The 21,796-nt window shown below is 41.2% G+C and overlaps 4 gene segments (V, D, J or C); all 4 read right to left on the bottom strand.

The window, feature by feature from the left end:
- Nucleotides 1–1,397: 1,397 nt before the first annotated feature.
- LOC131906840 (T-cell receptor beta chain V region C5-like) lies at nt 1,398–6,225 on the bottom strand. The segment is given in 2 exon segments: nt 1,398–2,117; nt 6,122–6,225. Coding segments are annotated over 2 exon segments (414 nt in total).
- Nucleotides 6,226–11,663: 5,438 nt separating this feature from the next.
- Nucleotides 11,664–14,794, bottom strand: LOC131906841 (T-cell receptor beta chain V region C5-like). The segment is given in 2 exon segments: nt 11,664–12,035; nt 14,578–14,794. Coding segments are annotated over 2 exon segments (414 nt in total).
- Nucleotides 14,795–19,485: 4,691 nt separating this feature from the next.
- On the bottom strand, nt 19,486–19,955 carry LOC131906258 (T-cell receptor beta chain V region C5-like). The segment is given in 2 exon segments: nt 19,486–19,820; nt 19,910–19,955. Coding segments are annotated over 2 exon segments (381 nt in total).
- Nucleotides 19,956–20,739: 784 nt separating this feature from the next.
- On the bottom strand, nt 20,740–21,344 carry LOC131906257 (T cell receptor beta variable 5-5-like). The segment is given in 2 exon segments: nt 20,740–21,161; nt 21,266–21,344. Coding segments are annotated over 2 exon segments (501 nt in total).
- Between the last annotated feature and the right edge of the window lie 452 nt (nt 21,345–21,796).

Here is a 21,796-nt window from a genome sequence, read left to right as displayed (position 1 = left end):
AGAAAAAGACCCCAAGTAATTCAGATGCACTGCTAACTAATAAAATGGTGTTTGTTAGAGAGCTTCCCATGAAATATTTTTCAATGTTGTTGTCATTTTCTTCTGTAGTTTATCACAGTTCCTGATAGTTTACAGCTCTGTGCACATTCTGTTCTGTAATTCTTTAGAAAAATGTTCCTATCTGGTAAGTTTGAATTTAAGGATCATCACCTCAGCTGGGAATGTGTTTTTTATAAGGGATAATGAAAGAAGTTAATGATTTGCGGTATTTCTATTTACCCGTTTTCGCCTTGACAATTAGGAGTAGCATTCTGTATATCCTGGGTTATCTTTTATTAATAATAGTATTCTTTATCATTTTGAAGTAAGAACTTTATGGGCAAGATATGCTATATTACAAAGCAACATAATGCTTGTTTGGATTAGATGTTAACTGTTCCTCAAATACTCAGATATTAAAGACTTACTGGTCTACCCAGTGTTCAGAGGAAGGACTTTGAGTAAGATTAGATCATAGAGGATTAGCTTTAATCAGTGCTAATCTGCAGATTAAGTTTATAATAGAGAGGGCATTGAGTCATTGAGACAACTTCAGAAAGAAGGGGCCATCATGCATTAAAACACCTCTCTCTCTCTCTCTCTCTCTCTCTCTCTCTCTCTCTCTCTCTCACGCTCCCTCCCTCCCTCCCTCTCTCCCTCCCTCCCTCTCTCCCTCCCTCTCTCCCTCCCTCCCTCTTTTTCTCTCCTCCTTCCCCTTCCTGCTCTGCCTTCATGAGATGGGCACCTCAGCTCTGCCATATTCTTTCTGTCAGGCTGTACTGCCACACCTCAGGCCCCTCCAATTAATTATAGACCAAAACTTTGAAAAACTGAGGAAAATACACCTTCTTCATTTATTTTCGTGGGCCTGTCATGGTGCCAGAAAGGTGACTATGACAGGAATCTCCAAACTCAATGCTGACTCAGTTTTGTTGCCCAGTCTGTAGAAAGCAGTGTGGCATGAGCAGCTTCCTGCAGTCATGTACCCAGTTACTACCCACTGAGCCAAGTTACTGACACATTACAGCAGGAGAATATGATGGTTTTATTTGTAAACTCATCAAGACCTGGAAAATGAGTTGTATACCTTGATGTCTGGAATGCTAATCCCTCCAGCATTTCTGCATGAGTCTTAGCCAAATATATATATATATCTATATCTATATATATATAGATATATATATATATATATATAGAGAGAGAGAGAGACTGGCAGGTAACACTAAACAGACACCGCAGGTTGCATTTATTCACACCTCACATAAAAACCCTTTAAATTAATAATTACAAAAAAAAGAGAGCATGAATTTTAAAGCAGGGCAAGTGTGAATAGTAGAAAGAGGAGAAGGGAAGGAAGGAAGCAAAGTAATGAAATTAAAATCTGAAAATGTAAAAGAAAAATAATCCAACTTGAAATATATTTTGATGGGAAGAAGAGATACAGAAGCAAGAGTGAAAGGCATGTCTTCAGTACAGAAGAAATGTCATTAAAAAATACCTCCACAGTTGAAAACAACACAAGACATATGAGAAAGTAAAGGAATGCAGACAAGTTTAGCTGCAGAGCAAAGAACTTGGGAAGGCTGGGGAAAAAATGAGTGAAGAAAAAGAAATAGGACCTTCTGGGCTATTATCCTATTAACAAAGGGGCTACTGACATACAGAGTAAACACAGCCTGGAAAGAGACCATGCTTACAGAGGCAGGGACTCCCTGGGGCACACAGGAAACTTGTCTTCCTAATTTACTTTATGTGCAGAGGGGAGGAAGTCACACATTGCTGTGCATCACTGGTGGCACAGAAGTACACAGCTGTCTGAGAGGGGGAAGCCATCTCCAGAATGAGGGAGAAGTTCTCTTGACTTGGTCTGGTGACTTTGTACCCATCAGGGACATCTCCTTTCTCAGTGCTACCAGCATCATATGAGTAATGGATCAGCCTTAGTCCATGACCCAGGTCCTGCCGATACCAGTACATATTGTTGTGGTTGGAAGTCTGGTGACAGCTCAGTGTCACCTTTCCTCCTGTTACTGTCACCTTGCTTCTTGGGTCTTGGGTGACTGCAGCCTCCATGTGTTCTGGAATAGAGGAAGACAGAGCCTGATGATGTCATTTTAGCTAGAATGGGAAATTCTGTTGAGGGAAGGACATTTGCAGCCTGTCCAGCACTCACTTGCACACAGGAGACTCAAGGCCACATGGAGGAGCCTGAAGTCCATCTCAGGACCAAGGCAAGACCTGATGTCTTCCAGCTCTGTTTGTGGAAGCTAGAGCTGGGGCTCTCAGTGACTTAGTGATGTCATTGTCTCCAACAAATGGGGAACTTCACAGTTGTCATGCCACACCCCTTCCCCACAGAAGCAAGCCAACTCTTAACTACAATCACATGGTTGGATTAACAGTATTATTTGGAGAGGATATACACAAATTAACAACTGAGATTTAAGGAATTTGTGATTTGTTTTGTATGTATACATGCGTGTACTCCTTTGATTTAAGTCAACATATAAGGTTTCTTTTATTCCTACTATGACACATTTCTGCCAGGGACCAGCCTCAGCAGTTTCGGAGGTCTGAAGGGCAGGATACCTGGAAGGCACAGTAATGACTCAGAGACATTGCTCATGCAAGCTGACAGGTCACTTTGGGCTTCTGCAGTTGCTAAGTAGCTTCTGCTACAGCTTCCTTAGCTTCTGCTTCTGCCTTGGTAACCTCAGTCTTTTATTATCATAAGCAAGGGGAAACAGAAAGAAAAGGGGAAATCACCCAATACAAAGTATCCTCATGATTCCAAAGGTTATTTTTTAAAAATCACCAATATATTCTTCACCATCTTTTACTAAACACAGGAACTATCCCAGATTAACACCAAAGCAAGCATAAATCTATTTTTATTATTAATGATAATACAGTTTTCTGAGCACTTGACCCAGAGGCTAGCAAAATGCAATTTCAAAAAAAAAAAAGGGTGAAAATAAGAACAGTGGTCAATGTACCAGACAGTCATTTCCTTCTCACACAGCCTGCTTCAATCTCAAGATCTCTGTAGTGGTTCAAGTTCCTCCTCAGCCCTCTGTAAACACCAAGCCCCATGACTGGTGTGCTACATTGACCTCAGATAAGAAATCTGCCCCTGCAAACTGGCAACTTTTGTCTTTCTTATCCCAGCAATTCCAAGGAAGACCTGATCCAATTTTCAGTTCTTCCACGAAAGGAAGCTCACCTTTCCTCTCAGCTCTTTTCAGTCTAGGAACCCAATAAAACTTGCAGTAATCACTCCAACCATTGCCACATTGTCTCCACACTCCTTCAGGAGGAATCAAAATATCTGGATTAAAGTTGCCATCTCCCTTTCTTGGTGGAGGCCACCATTTTCCTCCTATTCTAGGTTCCCACACTTCTCATTTGTCATCCCATCTATATGTTACTCCATCCACAGTCTTCAGCCAATACCCCCAAGGGTCTCAAGTTTTACACAATTCCCTTGGAATATCCTCAGAAAGTGAATTATTCATCATGGCCAGTTTGATGCCAGTGCACTGATACACATCATACCATGTGCTATAGTTGACCACACATTCAGTATAGCTTATCCAAGCATGTAAAGCTTCCCCAGGCTGCAAGTTCTTTCCCATGACCTGTATAAACTGCCTTGATCATCTGCCTGATCATCTCTGTATAATTTCCTGTGAAATTTACTTCACTTCTTTCCTGTATCACATAAATCACCATTGACCTAGAAACACAGAACATAAAGACCAGATAGAAGAAAAAGACTAGCATTACAAGAAGTAATTATATGGAGGAGAACATGACAAGTGCATGCCATAAAGCATGACCTTGGGACACATAGACATTTCTGCCTTGGCTCTCTAGAGGCATGCTAAGCAGAAGATCCAGAGGGGAATGCACGGAGGGTTGATGGTCCACAATCTTTTGTCCGTTTTTCTCCAATCTCTGCAGGCAGCACGTCAGCCATCTTATGTGCCGTTCTCGGCATATTTCCTTATTTCACAATCTTTTATTTATTTATTTATTTTTACTATTTGTATAGTCTCAGTTGCACCCACACAACATGCCATAGTCTATGAAGTTTCTACTAATTCTTTACTTTGCCTTAAATATGGAAGATAAACCTTCGGTGCCATCTATGGCTCCAAGAACTGCTCAACATCCAGAAATCTTATAAAACACCAAGGTTGGGGTCATTACAATTTGAACAATTGATTTAAGATATCTCATAACAATTCAGGAACATAAGCTCTACATTCTAAGCTAGGCTACTGTGTCCTCATTGATTAAAAAAAAAATCTCCTTGTTTCAGGTGATGCTGTGGAGGGCTGACCTAAACTTTCTTACTTTGATTTCTGTAAAGAGAAAGTCTCCTTCAACAATATGGGTGAGCTGTTAGCCTGGAAATGTGAAGATCTGGTTTGTGTAGGTTCCCAGGTAAATGTAACTACTTCATTCAAAAGCTCATGTTCTAAGTTCTCTAACATGAAACACTTACTTCTACTCAAAAGCAGTATAGGTTCCTTTCTGAGTAAAGAATATCTCAGTTGCAGCCTACACAGATAGTATCAAAGTATAAAACCTCCTTCTGTGGCCAAACATCCTGGTAGAATCTTGATGGATGCTTTTTATAATCCTACACTGGTGAGGAAGGACTCAGAAGCAGAAGCAGAGACAAAGGGGGCAGCACAGCATCCATATGAAGAACCTTAGGACAGAGTCTGGCCATTCTAGAAAGAACATATATCTCAGTGCCCAAAGCATGGCTGCTCCCCAGAAACAAAGAGCCACCAAGACAAAAGGCAGTTGCCCATGGTTGAGTCTGTCCAAGCAAGAGCCACTGTCAACTTTAGACTTAGATGTTCAATTGTAGAACTTGAAATTTTGAAGCTCTTAGGCTCATTTCCAGGTTAAGGTCTGATCTACCAGTAATGGAAGTCTTCTGAACAATACTCTGATTTAATCAGAGAGAGAAGCATCTGCCATGATATCTCTTTTTATTCCTTTTAAATTGATTGCTTGATTACTGAGTAACAAATTTTCTTTTGTTGGAAATGTAAACCTCACCTTGAAACTATGACTATACAAACATTATCCAGCTTAATAGTGTGCATCTAGAACCTGTCAGCACCTCACACATTCACAATAACCTCAGCTGGTCTTATAACACAAGAGACAGTGAACTATACATTTTTATGACCCAAACTGGGAAACAACAGGGAAATTCAGAACTATGACATAGAAGGCAAAGTGATGCAGATTTCAATGTTTGTGTTGGCATTCTTAAACATGAAATGCTAGGAAATTTCATAAGCTACTGATTCCTATTGATGTATAAAAAATCTTCGTCTGGAAAATTGATATGTTAATATCTGCCCTTTTCCTAAGACATATTGCCTATGCTCACACCCCACCACAGAGCAGGCTACCTCCCACTGGCTAGGTAGGAGCTAGAAGGCATTGGCAGACACATGAGAATATCTGGAGTCTTGGGGCCCAAGCCCCTTTTAGGACCACTCTGTGTAGGCTCATGTAGTGAGGGGATTAGTAAAGATCTAGAAGCATTTCTGGGCCTTGGATAAGGTTGTGTGGAATCTCATAACCTCTCTCTAGTACATCACCAGCAGGGACAGGAAGATTAAGGGACAGAAAGCCTGTCACTCTGTAAGGCTGTGGTGAGCTGGCACAGAAGTACACAGCAGAGTCCTCCAGCTGCAAGGTACTCATGTTCATCTCAGAGTGATAGTCACTGAACTGCTGGACTGAGAATCGGTTGGGCATGTTTCCTTTTGCTTGCTCTGTTTTTTCATAATGCTGAATGAGGAACCTAAGTTCCTGCCCCAGAGTCTGTTGGTACCAGCTCACACTGGCATGTCCAGAGATGGGAATACATTTCAGAATGGAACTTCCTCCCTTTGCTTTGATTATGTGTCTTGGAGACAGGATAACTCCAGGATTTGCTGAACCTGGGAGGCAGGAGACAGGAGTGAGCATCTAAAGAAAGAGTAGATCGATTCAGCAGCAGCAGTAAAGGAGCTGAGGAGCAGTCCCACCAGGGCTCAGGACTTACTTGTTCCCAGGAGAAAGACAGTAACACAGCAGAGCAGGGTGGGGCCCCAGGCAGAGTCAGGGAGGGCAGTGTCACACATCCTTCTACTCAGGATGCTGCTCTCCTTGGTCAGAGCAAGAGTCAGCTCCTCCTTTTCCTCATCTCATTGCCTGTGATGTCAGGTTCTGAGGTCAGTGATCTTGCTGCCTCCCATAGGCTGTCTGTACCCTTGGGCATACTCTGCTGGCCCAATCTTTCTTCTTTTAGGTTCAGCCTGCTTAGTGGAAGGGGAGATGGCTGTGCTGAATAAATATGGCTGGCTTTGGGGAAATCCTTTTCATATTTCCCTCTAAAGCAGATGCTTCCTCCTCTTCTAGCTCCAAGAGGTTTTTGGATTGCCAAGCTTACAGTTCATGGCTATAGTTCATGAATCCCTGTATTGATGCCCAGGTTATGTGCAAAGATGACTGATCACCTGTACCCTGTGTTGTGCCTACTGAGATGGCACTGCTTCTGGTTCCACAGATAATATTCTTCTGCAGACTCTAAACCAGAGCCCTGGGATCAGCTCTCTTCTTGGGTCCACAGTGCCCCCTAGCGACCAGCTGTGGGCTATACCTCTAATGGCTGTAATAGAGGCTGGGAGGTGAAAATCGGGCATCAGGGGAGGAACAGAAAACACATCAGAGTTGTCACCGGTTCCAGTGTACCCACCAAAATCTCAAATATTGTCTGTGCTAGTGAGAGATGCATAAAAGGAACTCATTAAAAAGAAGAAAACAAGCCGGGCAGTGGTGGCACACGCCTTTTTATCCCAGCACTTGTGAGTCAGAGCCAGGTGGATCTCTGTGAATTCCAGGCCAGCCTGGTCTACAGAATGAGAACCAGGACAGGCACCAAAGCTACACAGAGAAACCCTGTCTCAAAAAACAAAAAAACAAAACAAAACAAAGAGAAGAAAACAGTAATTTCTAAATTGTATCACAGTGCTGTAGGGAGGCATAAACTAGTTATTAGACACCAGATGCCTTTGGAAGGGAGTGGACCTGTGCAATACCTTTAGTCTAAGAGAATTTTTATGACAGGCTGACTGTGGATGCTGTGAGTGGAGAAGCCTGTGGAGCACTTGGAGAAATAAACCAGTCTAAGGAAGACATGCCAAGAAGGGTAGAATGTTGGAATTACTGTAGACAGCTAGCTTGTCTTTGAAGAAATTTAAATATTAAAATTTAAATGTTGGGATCCCCACTTGCATATTTGACCCTTTGAGGTTATCCTCAGCTCACTGAAACCTTGTTCTCATTTTCTTTGTGTTTTCTTATAAATATGATCTTCAAATTCATTATTCCTTCCTTCTGGAGCATTCAATCTACTGTTACTTACAGTCAGCTATTTCTCATCAGAGACACTACAATTTCTACTTCTAGAATTTTGATTGCGAACTTTGCATGTCTCCCTCATTTCTATCAACTTTTTAAGGTACATGCTGCAGTTACACTGTTTAATGTCATTGTTAGCCAATTCCTCCGAAATAGGTTGCTTTCTAGTGATTGATTTTTCCCCTAGTGATGAGTCCTATTTTCTTCCTTCTTTGCAAAGCTGTAATCTTTTATTAGATGCCAAGTGTATATTTTATGTTTGATGGTGTTAGATACCATGGTCTTCTTATTAATAGCTTTATTCTGCAATGTGCTTATGTCACTGAGAAATAAAAGTCATGGATATTCCTAGCAGATCATTGTTGCTCTTTGTAGACTTTGGAAAAGATAGATATAAAACAGAGATGGACACATCTTAAAAATCTGTAAAGTGAGGGGTAGGTAGAAAAATATACACTTTTAATACAATGAAGTACTGAAGTAAGTCAAGTTCTTATAAATATTAAAATACATGAAATATTATGTGAAGTGAAAGAAATCAGACAGAAGGGGAAAAATATAATTCTAAATATAGACTTCCTAAAAATAGGCAAGACCAACACAAAGAAGGAAGAAAAGTTACTGTTTAACAGGTTTAGAGAAGAAAATTTGGGGGGAAAATCATAATGATGGTTATACATCATCATGAATATGTGTAAAATACCACAGGGTTATAGATATTAAAACAGAGATGGAGTTCAGAAAATGACTGTCCAGTATGCTACTTTGGTTTCTGCTTCTTCTGAATTAAAGGTGCTTGGGGAAAAACAAGTGTGGAAAAAAATCTTTCTTTCAGCCTCTCCTGGTAGACAAAATACAGTCTCCAAAAGAAGCAGGTGAGCCTCTCCCTGGGAGTCCCACGAACCAGGGAAGATTAAGTTATCACAGGAGGAGACACTGGAGGCCCACAACCAGACAGACTTCTCAGAGTCTAACATCCATCTCTTAAGGACATTTTCAGTTTCCCCCCAAACATTTATTCTTCTCCAACCTTCCTGCATCACCTTGTGAAAAGAAAATAGAAGTTTCTAGATACCAGTAGGTGTTTAGATATTCATTGTCCTTTCATTTCACGTCTAGAGGCATGAAATTAGCCTGCATAGATTTTTATCGGTTAATCTCTGAATTTATTTCCCAGATACAATGCTGAGAATAAACAAATATAGCTTCCCTCATAATCATCAAAGTGAACTTCATTATTACCATGTATTTTATTATGATCATAAACATTAAAAAGAAGAAAAAGAAAGACTATCTTCAAAGTGACAAAGTGAATAAAAGTAAAGATTAATAACTGAATCCTCCATGAGGTACTTAAAGGAGAAAACCCCAAGTAATTCAGATGCACTGGTAATTAATAAAATGGTGTTTGTTAGAGAGCATCCCATAGAATGTTTTCTGATGTGGTTGTAATTTTCTCGTGTACTTTAACACAGTTTCTGGTAATTTACAGCTCTGTGCACATTCTGCTTTGTAATTCTTTAGAAAATGTTCCTATCTGGTAAGTATGAATCCAAGATTCATCACTTCAGCTGCTGATGTGTTGGTTTTAAGTGACAATGAAAAAAGTTAACATTCTGTGGTAATTACTATTTATTCTTCTGTGACTTGACAACTTATGCTGAATATTGCTGTATATATTAAGTAATCTTCTTCATTAATAAAAAAATCAACGAAATGGTTACTAATGATATTCTGCTATACTGATAGATGGGAGCCTTGTCGAGTCATCATTACAGAGGCTTCCTCAGGCTGTAGATGGGAGTGGGTGCAGACCCACAGTCAGAAATTATTTGGAGGGTTTAAAATGGAGTTCTCCACAAGGTCCCTCCACTTTGAGATCTGGGAACTGTCCAGAAGAGATACACAGAACACTGTAGGAGTTAGGGGGATGGAGGACACCGGGAGAACATGTCCTACCAAACCAACTAAGCAGAGCTCACATGGGCTCACAGAGATTAAAATGGCAAACACGGGGCCTGCAAGGGTCTGCACTAGGTCCTCTGTGTGTATCTTATGGCTGTTAGGTTGTTTCTTTGTGGTACTCCTAACAGTGAGTGGTGGGTGTATCTCTGACTCCTTAGCCCGATCCTGGGACTCTTTTCCTCCTACTGCTTCCTTGACCAACCTCAATATGAAAGATTTTGTTTCTTCTTCTTCTTCTTCTTCTTCTTCTTCTTCTTCTTCTTCTTCTTCTTCTTCTTCTTCTTCTTCTCCTCTAAAACAATACGTCCACCTGCAGGAACCCCTCCTTCCACTCCCCCTTGTTCTGTGTTGTTTGTCTGTTTTCTCTTGAAAGCCTGCTCTGAAATGGAGGGGGAGGGGATATTGAGGAGAGGGGAGGAGGATCTGCAGGAGAGGGGAATAGATCTGGGGAAAGGGGGAAACTAGTAGGAGTGGAGGGAGGGGAAACTGTGGTTAGAATGTACTGTATGAAAGAACAGTCTATTTTTAACAAAAATAAGTAAACAAAATCTTTTTGATAATTATATTAGGCAAATTTTGCAATATTACAAAGGAAAATAGTGCTTATTTGGTTTAGATGAGCATTCCCCAAAAGACTCATGTATCAAAGGCTTACTTGTCTATGTAGTGTTCAGAGGAAGGACTATGAGAAAGATTAGAACATGAAGGCTTTGATTTCATCATTGTCTAATCTGTAGATGGGTTTATAATAGAAAGCAGAGCCTAGTAAGAGGAGATATGTCACAAGGGGAATGCAGTTAATAGATTTCTCTCTCTCTCTCTCTCTCTCTCTCTCTCTCTCTCTCTCTCTCTCTCTCCTCTCTTCTCTTCTCCTCTCTCCTCCTCCTTCTCCTCCACTTCCCCCACATCTTCCCTCTCTCCTTCTTCTCTCTTCCTCTTCTCTTCTTTTCATTCTCTTCCTTCATGGCTCTCAAAGGATGGGAAATACAACTCTGTTATATTCTTCCTGCCAGGCTGTTCTACCATACCACGAGTCCCCAAACCACAGATCCAATTAATCATAGACCAAAAATTTGAAATACTGAAGTTAAACACATCTTCTTATACTTTTTAGACCTATCATGATGCCAAAAAGATGACTGTGGCGTGAATATCCAAACTCAATGCTGACACAGTTTTATTGCCCATTCTGTAGAATGAAATGCGGCATGAGCAGCTTCCTGAAGTCATCTACACAATTACTATCCAATGAGGCAAGTTACTGACACATTACAACAAGACAATATGATACTTCTATTTGTAAATTCATCAATATAAGGGAAAAGAGTAGTAGATCTTGAAATCTGGCATGGTAATTCTTACAGATTTTTTTCTTCTTGTGATTGAAGTCTGCTGAGAGAAGTAAGTTAATCTTCCCAAGGATGAGTTCCCTACATAATTATCCTAATCACAAGCAGGCATCCTTAAAATTATAAATAGAAGTAACACTAACTAGACTCAACAGGTAGAATTTATTTATTTATTCAGGCTATACACACAAAAAAACAAAATAAAAAATTATAATAATTAAAGAATAAGAGGTCTTGAATTTGAAAGGGAAGAGAATTAGGTGAGGGGCTAGAGAAAGATGTAAGAAAAGAAATAATGTAATTAAACTAAAATCTTAAAACAGTAAAAAAAAATAATCCAACTGAAATATATTTTCATAGGAAGTAGAGATCCAGAGCAAGAGGGAAAGGCATGTTTTCGGCACAGAAGGAAGGTCCTAGGAAAATGTCTCCACAGTTGAAAACAGCACATGACAAATGAAGAAGGGGAATGTAGATACGTTTAGCTGGGGAGGAAAAAATCAGAGAAGGCTGGGTAAAGGCTGATGATAGAGATGAATGAAGAAAATAACATAGGACCTTATGGGGTACTGTCCTGTAGAACAAAAAGGTTACTGACCTGGAAAGAGATCATGTAAGAGACTCAGGTGGATAGTAAAGTGGTTGAAGAGTTAACTTGAAGTCCACAGGGAGGGAGATAGTAATTGTGAACTTATCAAAGGAGTCATGATGACTTCCATTAAGGTTCAGGTTTCTTTCTGTAAGCAGAAACAAGGGGTGGGTTTGAGACAAGCAGCCATGAAAAGGTGTTAGAATGGACTTCAGTGAGGTAGAGACCCATGCTGAAATGTTCCTGGTTTGTTAGAGCTCAGTGACTCTTACAGAGGCAGGGACTTCCTGGGGCACACAGGAAACTTGTCTTCCTAATTTACTTTATGTGCAGAGAGGAGACAGCCACACATTGCTGTGCATCACTGCTGGCACAGAAGTACACAGCTGTCTGAGAGGGAGAAGCCATCTCCAGAACGAGAGAGAAGTTCTCTTGACTTGGTCTGGTGGCCTTGTACCCATCAGGGACATCTCCTTTCTCAGTGCTACCAGCACCATATGAGTAATGGATCAGCCTCAGTCCATGACCCAGGTCCTGCCGATACCAGTACATTCTGTTGTGGTTGTAAGTCTGGTGACAGCTCAGTGTCACCTTTCCTCCTGTTACTGTCATCTTGCCTCTTGGGCTTTGGGTGACTGCAGCCTCCATGTGTTCTGTAATAGAGGAAGACAGAGCCTGATGATGTCATCTTAGCTAGAATAGGGAATTCTGTTGAGGGAAGAACACCTTCCCTGTGTCCAGCACCCACTTGCACACAAGAGACTCAAGGCCACACCGAAGAGCCTGAAATCCATCTCAGGACCAAGGCAAGATCTTATAGCCCTCTTTGGGAAAACTAGAGCTGGGGCTCTCAGTGTCTTAGTGATGTCACTGTCCCCAACAAATGCTGAGCTGCACAATTAACATGACACACCCCTTTCCCTAGAAGCAAGTTAACTCTCAATTATAATCACATCGTTGGATTACACACTAAAATTTGGAGAGAATATACACAAATTAACAGCTGAGATTTAAGCAATTTGTGGTTTGTTTTGTATTTATACATCCATGTACTTTTTCTTTGATTTTAGTCAACATATTAGGTTTCTTTTATTCCTACTATGATACATTTCCTTGTTTTACATTCTTTTATTTTTTTAACTATATGTATAGTCTTAATTGCACCCATACAACATGCTGTATTCTATGAAGTTTCTACTAATTCTTTACTTTGCCTTAAACACTTGAAGATAAACCTTCAGTGCTGTCTATGGCTACAAGAACTGCTCAACACCCAGAAAGCTTATAAAACACCAAGGTTGAGGTCATTTCAATGTGAACAGTTGATTTAAGCTATCTCATAACAATTCAGGGACACAAGCTCTACATTCTATGCTAGGCTAGTGTATCCTCATGGATTAAAAAAACAAAAACAAAAGCAAAACCTTCCTTGTTTCAGGTGATGCTGTGGAAGGCTGACCTAAGCTTCCTCATTGTGATTTCTGTGGAGAGAAAGTCTTCTTCAGCAATGTAAGTGAGCTGTTAGCCTGGCAATGTAAAGGTCTGGTTTGTCTAGGTTCTCATGTAAATGTAACACTTCAATCAAAAGATCGTGTTCTAAGTTCTCTAACATGAAACACCTTCACTCAAAGGCAGTATAGGTTCCTTCCTAAGTAAAGGATAGGTCAGTTACTGCCTACACAGATAATACCAAAGTATAAAACTGCCTTCTGTTCCCAAACATCATGGTGGGATCTTGATGGATACTTTCTATAATCCCATAACTGGTGAGGAAGGACTCAGAAGCAGAAGCAGAGACAAAGAGGGCAGCACAGTATCCATATGAAGAAGCTTAGGACAGAATCTGCCATTCTAGAAAGAACATACCTCTTAATGCCAAAACCATGGCATGGCTGGTCCCCAAAAACCAAGAGCCACCAAGAAAAAATGCAATTGCCAATGGTTGAGTATGTCCAAGGAAGAACCACTGTCCACTTTAGACTTAGGTGTTTGATTAGAGAACATGAAATTTCACAACTCTGAGGCTCATTTTCAAAATAAGGTCTGATCTACCAGTAATGGAAGTCTTCTGAACAATACTCTGATTTAATCAGAGAGAGAAGCATCTGCTATAATATCTCCTTATATTCCTTTTAAAATGATTGCTTGATTACTGAGTAACAAATTTTCTTTTGTTGAAAATGTAAACCTCACCTTGAAACTATGACTACACAAACATTATCCAGCTTAATAATGTACATCTAGAACCTGTCAGCACCTCATGCATTCACAATAACCTCAGCTGGTCTTGTAACACAAGAGATGATGAGCTGCAACATTTTTTTTTTTTTTTACCTAAACTGGGAAACACCAAGCAAATTCAGAACTTTGATATAGAAAGCAAAGAGATGCAGATTTCAATGCTTGTGTTGGTATTCTTAAACATGAAATGCTGGGAAATTTCATAAGTAATTGATTCCTATTGGTGTATAGAAATCTTCATCTAGAAAATGGATATGTTAATGTCTACCCTTGTCTTACAATATATTGCCTATGCTCACACCTCAAAACAGAATAGGGTTTCCTCTCACTGTCTAGGAGCTAGAGGTACTGGCAGAGATGTGAGAACATCTGGAGGCTTGGAGCTCACACCAGTTTTAGGACCACTCTGTGTAGACTCATGTAGTGAGGGGATTAGTAGAGATCTAGACGCATTTGTGAGCCTTGGCTAAGGCTATGTGGAATCTCACAACCTCTCTCTATCTAGTACATCCCCAGGAAGATTAAAGGACAGAAAGCCTGTCACTCTGTAAGGCTGTGGTGAGCTGGCACAGAAGTACACAGCAGAGTCCTCCAGCTGCAAGGCGCTCATGTTCATCTCAGAGTGATAGTCACTGAACTGCTGGACTGAGAATCGGTTGGGCATGTTTCCTTTCTCTCTCTCCATTTTTTCATAATGCTCAATAAGGAACTTCAATTCCTGCCCCAGAGTCTGTTGGTACCATCTCACACTGCTATGTCCAGAGATGGGAATACACTTCAGAATGGACCTTCCTCCCTTTGCTTTGATTATGTGTCTTGGAGACTGGATGACCCCAGGAGTTGCTGAACCTGGGGAGGCAGGAGACAGGAGTGAGCATCTAGAGAAAGAGTAGATGGATTCAGCAGCAGCTGTAAAGTAGTTGAGGAGCAGTCCCACCTGAGCTCAGGACTTACTTGTTCCCAGGAGAAAGACAGTAACACAGCAGAGCAGGGTGGGGCCCCAGGCAGAGTCAGGGAGGGCAGTGTCACACATCCTTCTACTCAGGATGCTGGTCTCCTTGGTGAGAGCAGGAGGCAGCTCCCCCTTTCATCTCATCTCATTGCCTGTGATGTCAGGTTCTGAGGTCAGTGATCTTGCTGGCTCCCATAGGCTGTCTGTACCCTTGGGCATACTCTGCTAGCCCAGCCCTTCCCCCTTTAGGCTCAGCCTGCTTAGTGGAAGGGGAGATGGCTGTGCTGAATAAATATGGCTGACTTTGGGGAAGTCCTTTCCATGCTCTGAGGCAGGTGTTTCCTTCTCTTCTAACTCCAGGAGGTTTTGGATTGCCAAGCTTACAGTTCAAGGCCACAGTTCATGGCTCCCTGTTGTGGTGCCCAGTTTATGTGCAAAGATGGTTGACCATCTGTCCTTTGCCTTGGGCTTTCTAGACAACATTATTTCTGATTCCACTGCTAATGTGTTTCTGTGGGCAACAAAACAGAGCTATGCAGCTGCTCGCTCCGTGGGTCCACAGTGCCCCCTAGCGACCAGCTGTGCAGTCACTGGGCTGTACCGCTAATGGCTGTGGTAGAAATCAGGCATAAGAAGAGGACCAAAGAAACTTTGTAATGTCCTTGCCAGTTCCAGTGTACCCACCAAAATCTCAAATATTGTCTGTGCTAGTGAGAGAGGCATAAGGCATAAAAGAAACTCATTAAAAAGAAGAAAACAGTAATTTCTAAATTGTATCACAGTGTCCAGAGAGGCATACACTAGTCATTTAGTTACCAGATGTCTTTGGAGGGCTGTGGACCTGGGCAAAACACCTTTAGTCTGAGAGAATTTTTATGACAGGCTGACTGGGAATGCGGTGAGTGGAGAAGCATATAGAGCACTTGGAAAAGATAAACCAGTCTAAGAAAGATGAAGGCAAGAATGGTAGAATGTTGGAATTATTGCAGACAGCTAGCTTATCTTGAAGAAATTTAAATATTAAAAATTTTTTATCGGAATCCTCACTTGCACATAACTTGGGGTTATCCTCAGCTCACTGACACCTTGTTCTCATTTTCTCTCATGAATATCAGCTTCATTCACTAATCCTTCCTTCTGGGGCATCCAATCTACTGCTACTTACCGTCAGCTATTTCTCATCACAGACACTACAATTTCTACTTCTAGAACCTGATTGGGAGCTTTGCATGTCTCCCTCATGTGTGCCCAGATGTTAAGGTATGTGCTACAATTTCATTGTTTAATGTCATTGTGAGTCAATTTGTCAGAAATGGGTTGCTTTCTAGTGATTGATTTTCCCCCCAGTGGTGAGTCATATTTTCTTCCTTTTTGAAAAGCTGTAATCTTTTATCAGATGCCAAACTGTATATTTTGTTTGACAGTGTTAGATACCCTGATTTTCTTATTAATACATTAAAGCTTTATTTTGCAATGTGCTTATGTCACTGAGAACAAAAATCAGGGAAATCTAGAAATCATTGTTGCTCTTTGTAGTCTTTGGCAAACATAGAGACGGACAAAACTTAAAAATCCATCAAGTGAAGGATAGGGAGAAAATGTACAATTTCAATACAATGAATTATTGAAATAAGTCAAGTTCATATACACCTATAATGTAACAAATACTATGTGAAGTGAAAGAAACCAGTCACAAAGAGAAAAAAAATGTAATTCAGAACATAAACTTCAAAAATAGTCAAGATCAGAGCCCTGAGGGAAGAATAGTTGGTTTAGAGAGGAAAACTTCTTGGCAAATACATACTGAGGTTGGATCTACAACACAACGAATATGTATAAAATACTGTGAGGTTATAGATATTAAAACAGAGATGGAGTTCTGAAAAGGGCAGTCCAGTCTGTTACTTTGGTTTCTGCTTCTTCTGAATTAAAGGTGCTTGGGGAAAAACAAGTGTGGAAAAAATCTTTCTTTCAGCCTCTCCTGGTAGACAAAACACAGATTCTCCAAAAGAAGCAGGTGAGCCTCTCCCTGAGAGTCCCACCAACCAGGGAGGATTAAGTTATCACAGGAGGAGACACTGGAGGCCCACAATCTTACTTTTCAGAGTCTAACATCCGTCTCTTAAGGATATTTTCAGGTTTCCACCAAACATTTATTCTTCCCCAACCTTCCTCTATCCCCTACACCTCAGCCTGTAAAGAGGGAATAGAAGTTTCTAGATACCAGTAGGTGTTTAGATATTCATTGTCCTTTCATTTCATATCCAGAGGCATGAAATTAGCCTGCATAGCTTTTTACCAGTTAATCTGTGAATTTATTTCCTAGACACAATGCTGAGAGTAAACAAATATACCTTCCCTCATAAGCATCAAAGTGAACTTTATTATTACCATGTATTTCAGTATGATCATAAAAATTAAAAATTAGAAAAAGAAAGACTATCTTCAAAATGACACAGTGAATAAAAGTAAAGATTAATTCTCCATGGAGGTACTTAAAAGAAAAGACTCCAAGTAATTCAGATATAACTAATAAAATGGAGTTTGTTAGAGAACAGCCCATGAAATGTTTTCTGATGTGGCTGAAGGTTTCTTCTGTGGTTTCCCACAGTTCCTGGTGGTTTGCACCTCCATGCACATTCTGTTGGGTAATTCTTTAGAAAATGTTCCTATGTGGTAAGTTTGAATTCAAGGATCATCACTTCAGCTACTGGTGTGTTTTTTTGTAAGGGACAATGAAAGAAGCCAGTTGTTTGTGGTAATTCTATTTACACTTTTTTTGTCTTGAAAATTTAGGAGGAACATTCTGTATTTCCTGGGTTACCTTGTATTGATAATAGTATTCTTTATCTTTTTGGGATAAGAATTCTATAGGCAAAGTATGCTATATTGCAAAGCAAAATAGTGCTTGTTTGGTTTAGATGTTAACTGTTCCACAAAGATTCAAGTTCTTTTTATTTTATTATTATTATTTTCTTTTTGCTCATTAGTTCTCCCCTTCTACCTCACCTCCTCATATATATGTATACATATGTATACATATATATATATATATATAATTCTATAATTAACTTAATTTCACATAACAGCCATAGATTCCCCCGTCTTCCCTCCTCCCAACCCCCAACCCTCACCCCCAATCCACCCCTAATTCCCACCTCTTCCAAGGCAAGGTCTCCCCTGTGGAGTCAGCCCAGGCTGGTAGACTCAGCCAAGGCAGGTCCAGTCCCCTCCTCCCTACACCAAGGCCAAGCAAAGTATCCCAGGTTAGGCCCCAGGCTCCAAAAAGCACCAAGGCACCAAGGTCTCAGGCACCAAAGTCAGGTCCCAGCTCCACTGCCTGGGGGCCTCCCAAACAGTTCAAGCTAATCAATTATCCCACTTATCCAGAGGGCCCCGGTCCAGTTCCATGGGGGCTCCTCAGCCATTGGTTCACAGTTCATGTGTTTTAAAGACTTGCTGGTCTACTGAGTGTTCAGAGGAAGGACTTTAAGAAAGATCATGGAGAATCAGGTTTCACCAATTGCTAATCTATGGATTAGGTTTATAATTGATTCATGGACACAACTTCAGAAAGAAGGGGTCAGCATGCATTAAAAGATGTCCACCTCTATGTGTGTGTGTGTGTGTGTGTGTGTGTGTGTGTGTGTGTGTGTGTGTGTCCCCTCCCTCCTCCTTCTCCTTTGCCTTCCTTCTTGGCTGTCTTTGAACAAACTTTGAAATACGAAGTAAAATACACCTTCTTTTATTTTTGAGGCCTGTCATGATGGTACAAAGGTGACTATGACATGAATCTCCAAACTCAATGCTGACTCAGTTTTATTGCCCAGTCTGTAGAATGCAGTGTGGCATGAGCAGCTTCCTGCAGCTCTCTACCCAGTTACCATCCACTGAACCAAGTTACTGACACATTACAATAAGAGAATATGATACTTCTATTTGTAAATTCATCAAGATATGGAAAAAGAGTAATAGGTCTTGAAATCTGGCATGGTAATACCTCCAGATTTTTTCTTCTTCTTGCAATTAAAGCCTGCTGAGAGAGGGGAGTAACTCTTCCCCAGGATGAGTCCCATATATGGTTATCCAATCACAAGGAGGCATCCCTAAAAGTATAGATATAAGTAACACTAAATAGACTCAACTGCTGGAATTTATTTATTTATTCAGGCCATACACACAAAAAAATATAATAAAAAAATAATAATTAAAGAATAAGAGGCCTTGAATTTGAAAAGGGAGAGAATAATGTGAGGGACTAGAGGAAGAAGTAAGGGAAGAAATAATGTAATTACATTAAAATCTTAAAAAAATAATCCAACCTGAAATAGATTTTCATGGGAAGTAGAGATCCAGAGGAAGAGGGAAAGGCATGCCTTCGGTACAGAAGAAATGTCCTAGGAAAATGTATCCATATTTGAAAACAGCACAGCACATATGAGGAAGTAATGGAATGTAGACAAGTTCATCTGGAGAGGAAAGAACAGGGAAGGCTGGGTAAAGGTTAATGATAGAGATGGGGGAAGAAAATGACATAGGACCTCATGGGCTACTGTCCTGTAGAAAAAAGGGGGCTATTGGCCTTTAGAGTAAACACAGCCTGGAAAGACACCATGTAAGTGACTCAGGTAGATAGTAAAGTGGTTGAAGAGTTAACTTGAAGTCCACAGGGAGGGAGATAGTAACTATGAGCTTATCAAAGGAGTCATGATGACTTCAGTTAAGGATTCAGGTTTCTTTCTGTAAGCAGAAACAAGGGGTGGGTTTGAGACAAGCAGCCATGAAAAGGTGTTAGAATGGACTTCAGTGAGGTAGAGACCCATGCTGAAATGTTCCTGGTTTGTTAGAGCTCAGTGACTCTTACAGAGGCGGGGACTTCCTGGGGCACACAGGAAACTTGTCTTCCTAATTTACTTTATGTGCAGAGAGGAGACAGCCACACATTGCTGTGCATCGCTGCTGGCACAGAAGTACACAGCTGTCTGAGAGGGGGAAGCCATCTCCAGTACAAGGGAGAAGTTCTCTTGACTTGGTCTGGTGGCCTTGTACCCATCAGGGACATCTCCTTTCTCAGTGCTACCAGCACCATATGAGTAATGGATCAGCCTCAGTCCATGACCCAGGTCCTGCCGATACCAGTACATATAGTTGTAGTTGTAAGTCTGGTGACAGCTCAGTGTCACCTTTCCTCCTGTTACTGCCACTTTGCTTCTTGGGTCTTGGGTGACTGAAGCCTCCATGTGTTCTGTAATAGAGGAAGACAGAGCCTGATGATGTCATCTTAATTAAAAGACTTGGGAATTCTGTTGAGGGAAGGACATCTGCAGCACTCACTTGCACACAGGAGACTCAAGGCCACACAGAAGAGCCTGAAGTCCATCTCAGGACCAAAGCAAGATCTGATGTCTTCCAGCCCTGTTTGTGGAAACTAGAGCTGGGGCTCTCAGTGACTTAGTGATGTCATTGTCTCCAACAAATGGGGAACTTCACAGTTGTCATGCCACACCCCTTCCCTATAGAAGCAAGTCGATTCTAAAGCATAATCTCTTAGTTACTTTATGCAACAATATTTATAAGGAATATACAAAAATTACCAACAGAGAAGAGAAAGAATTTGTGACTTGTTTTTTATTTCTATATACATGCATTCTTTCTCTGATGTTAGGTTGTTGAAAATGTAAACCTCATCTTGAAACTATGACAATACAAACATTATCTGGTTTAATATTATACATGTATAACCTGGCAGTCCCTCCCACACAAACACACTAACCCAAGCTGGTCTTATAAGACAAGACACAGTGAGCTACTACATTTTTTTGACCCACACTGGAAAACACTAAGGAAATTCAGAACTTTGACATAGAAGGCAAAGAGACGCAGGTTTTAATCCTCATGTTGATATTCTTAAACATGAAATGTTGGTAAGTTTCGTAAGCTACTCATTCGTGTTGATGTATAGAAATCTTCATCTAGAAAACGGATATGTTAATGTCTACCCTTGTCTTAAAACATATTGCCCGTTGCCACACCTCAACACAGAGCAGGGTTTCCTCCCACTGTCTAGAAGCTAGAAGGCATTGGCAGATAAGTGAGACCATCTGGAGTCTTGGGGCCCACCCCACTTTTAGGACCACTCAGTGTAGGTTCATGTAGTGAGGGGATTAGTAAAGATCTAGGAGCGTTTCTGGGCTTTGGCTAAGGCTATGTGGAATCTCACAACCTCTCCCTAGTACATCACCAGCGGGGACAGGAAGATTAAGGGACAGAAAGCCTGTCACTCTGTAAGGCTGTGGTGAGCTGGCACAGAAGTACACAGCAGAGTCCTCCAGCTGCAAGGCGCTCATGTTCATCTCAGAGCGATAGTCACTGAACTGCTGGACTGAGAATCGGTTGGGCATGTTTCCTTTCGCTCTTTTCGTTTTTTCATAATGCTGAATGAGGAACCTTAGTTCCTGCCCCAGAGTCTGTTGGTACCAGCTCACACTGTAATGTCCAGAGATGGGACTACATTTCAGAATGGACCTTTCTCCCTTTGCTTTGATTATGTGTCTTGGAGACTGGATGGCCCCGGGACTTGCTGAACCTGGGAGGCAAGAGACAGGAGTAAGTATCCAGAGAAAGAGTAGATGGATTCAGCAGCAGCTGTAAAGTAGTTGAGGAGCAGTCCCACCAGAGCTCAGGACTTACTTGTTCCCAAGAGAAAGACAGTAACACAGCAGAGCAGGGTGGGGCCCCAGGCAGAGTCAGGGAGGGCAGTGTCACACATCCTTCTACTCAGGATGCTGGTCTCCTTGGTGAGAGCAGGAGTCAACTCCCCCTTTCATCTCATCTCATTGCCTGTGATGTCAGGTTCTGAGGTCAGTGATCTTGTTGGCTCCCATAGGCTGTCTGTACCCTTGGGCATACTCTGCTGTCTCAGCCCTTCCACCTTTCAGCTCCGCCTAGTTAGTGGAAGGGTGGGGAGGAAGGCTGAATAAATATGGCTGGCTTGGGGAAGTCCTTTTCATGAAATCCTCTGAGTGAGTAGTTTTCTTCTCTTCTCCTATATCCAGTGGTTTTAGATTGCCAAGGCTACAGTTTATAACTCACTCTAGTGATGCCCAGTGTATGTGCAAAGATAGTTGATCCCCTGTCCCCTATTCTGTGCCTCCTGAGCCTGCACTGTTTCTGGTTCCACAGCTAAAACCCTACTGTGGTCTCCATACTACAGCTCTGCAA

The sequence above is a fragment of the Peromyscus eremicus genome, chromosome 3 (genome assembly GCF_949786415.1).
Source record: "Peromyscus eremicus chromosome 3, PerEre_H2_v1, whole genome shotgun sequence".
NCBI classification, from domain to species: domain Eukaryota; kingdom Metazoa; phylum Chordata; class Mammalia; order Rodentia; family Cricetidae; genus Peromyscus; species Peromyscus eremicus.
The sequence above is the reverse complement of the archived record's forward strand: the minus strand, read 5'-3'. Positions and strand labels throughout refer to the sequence as shown.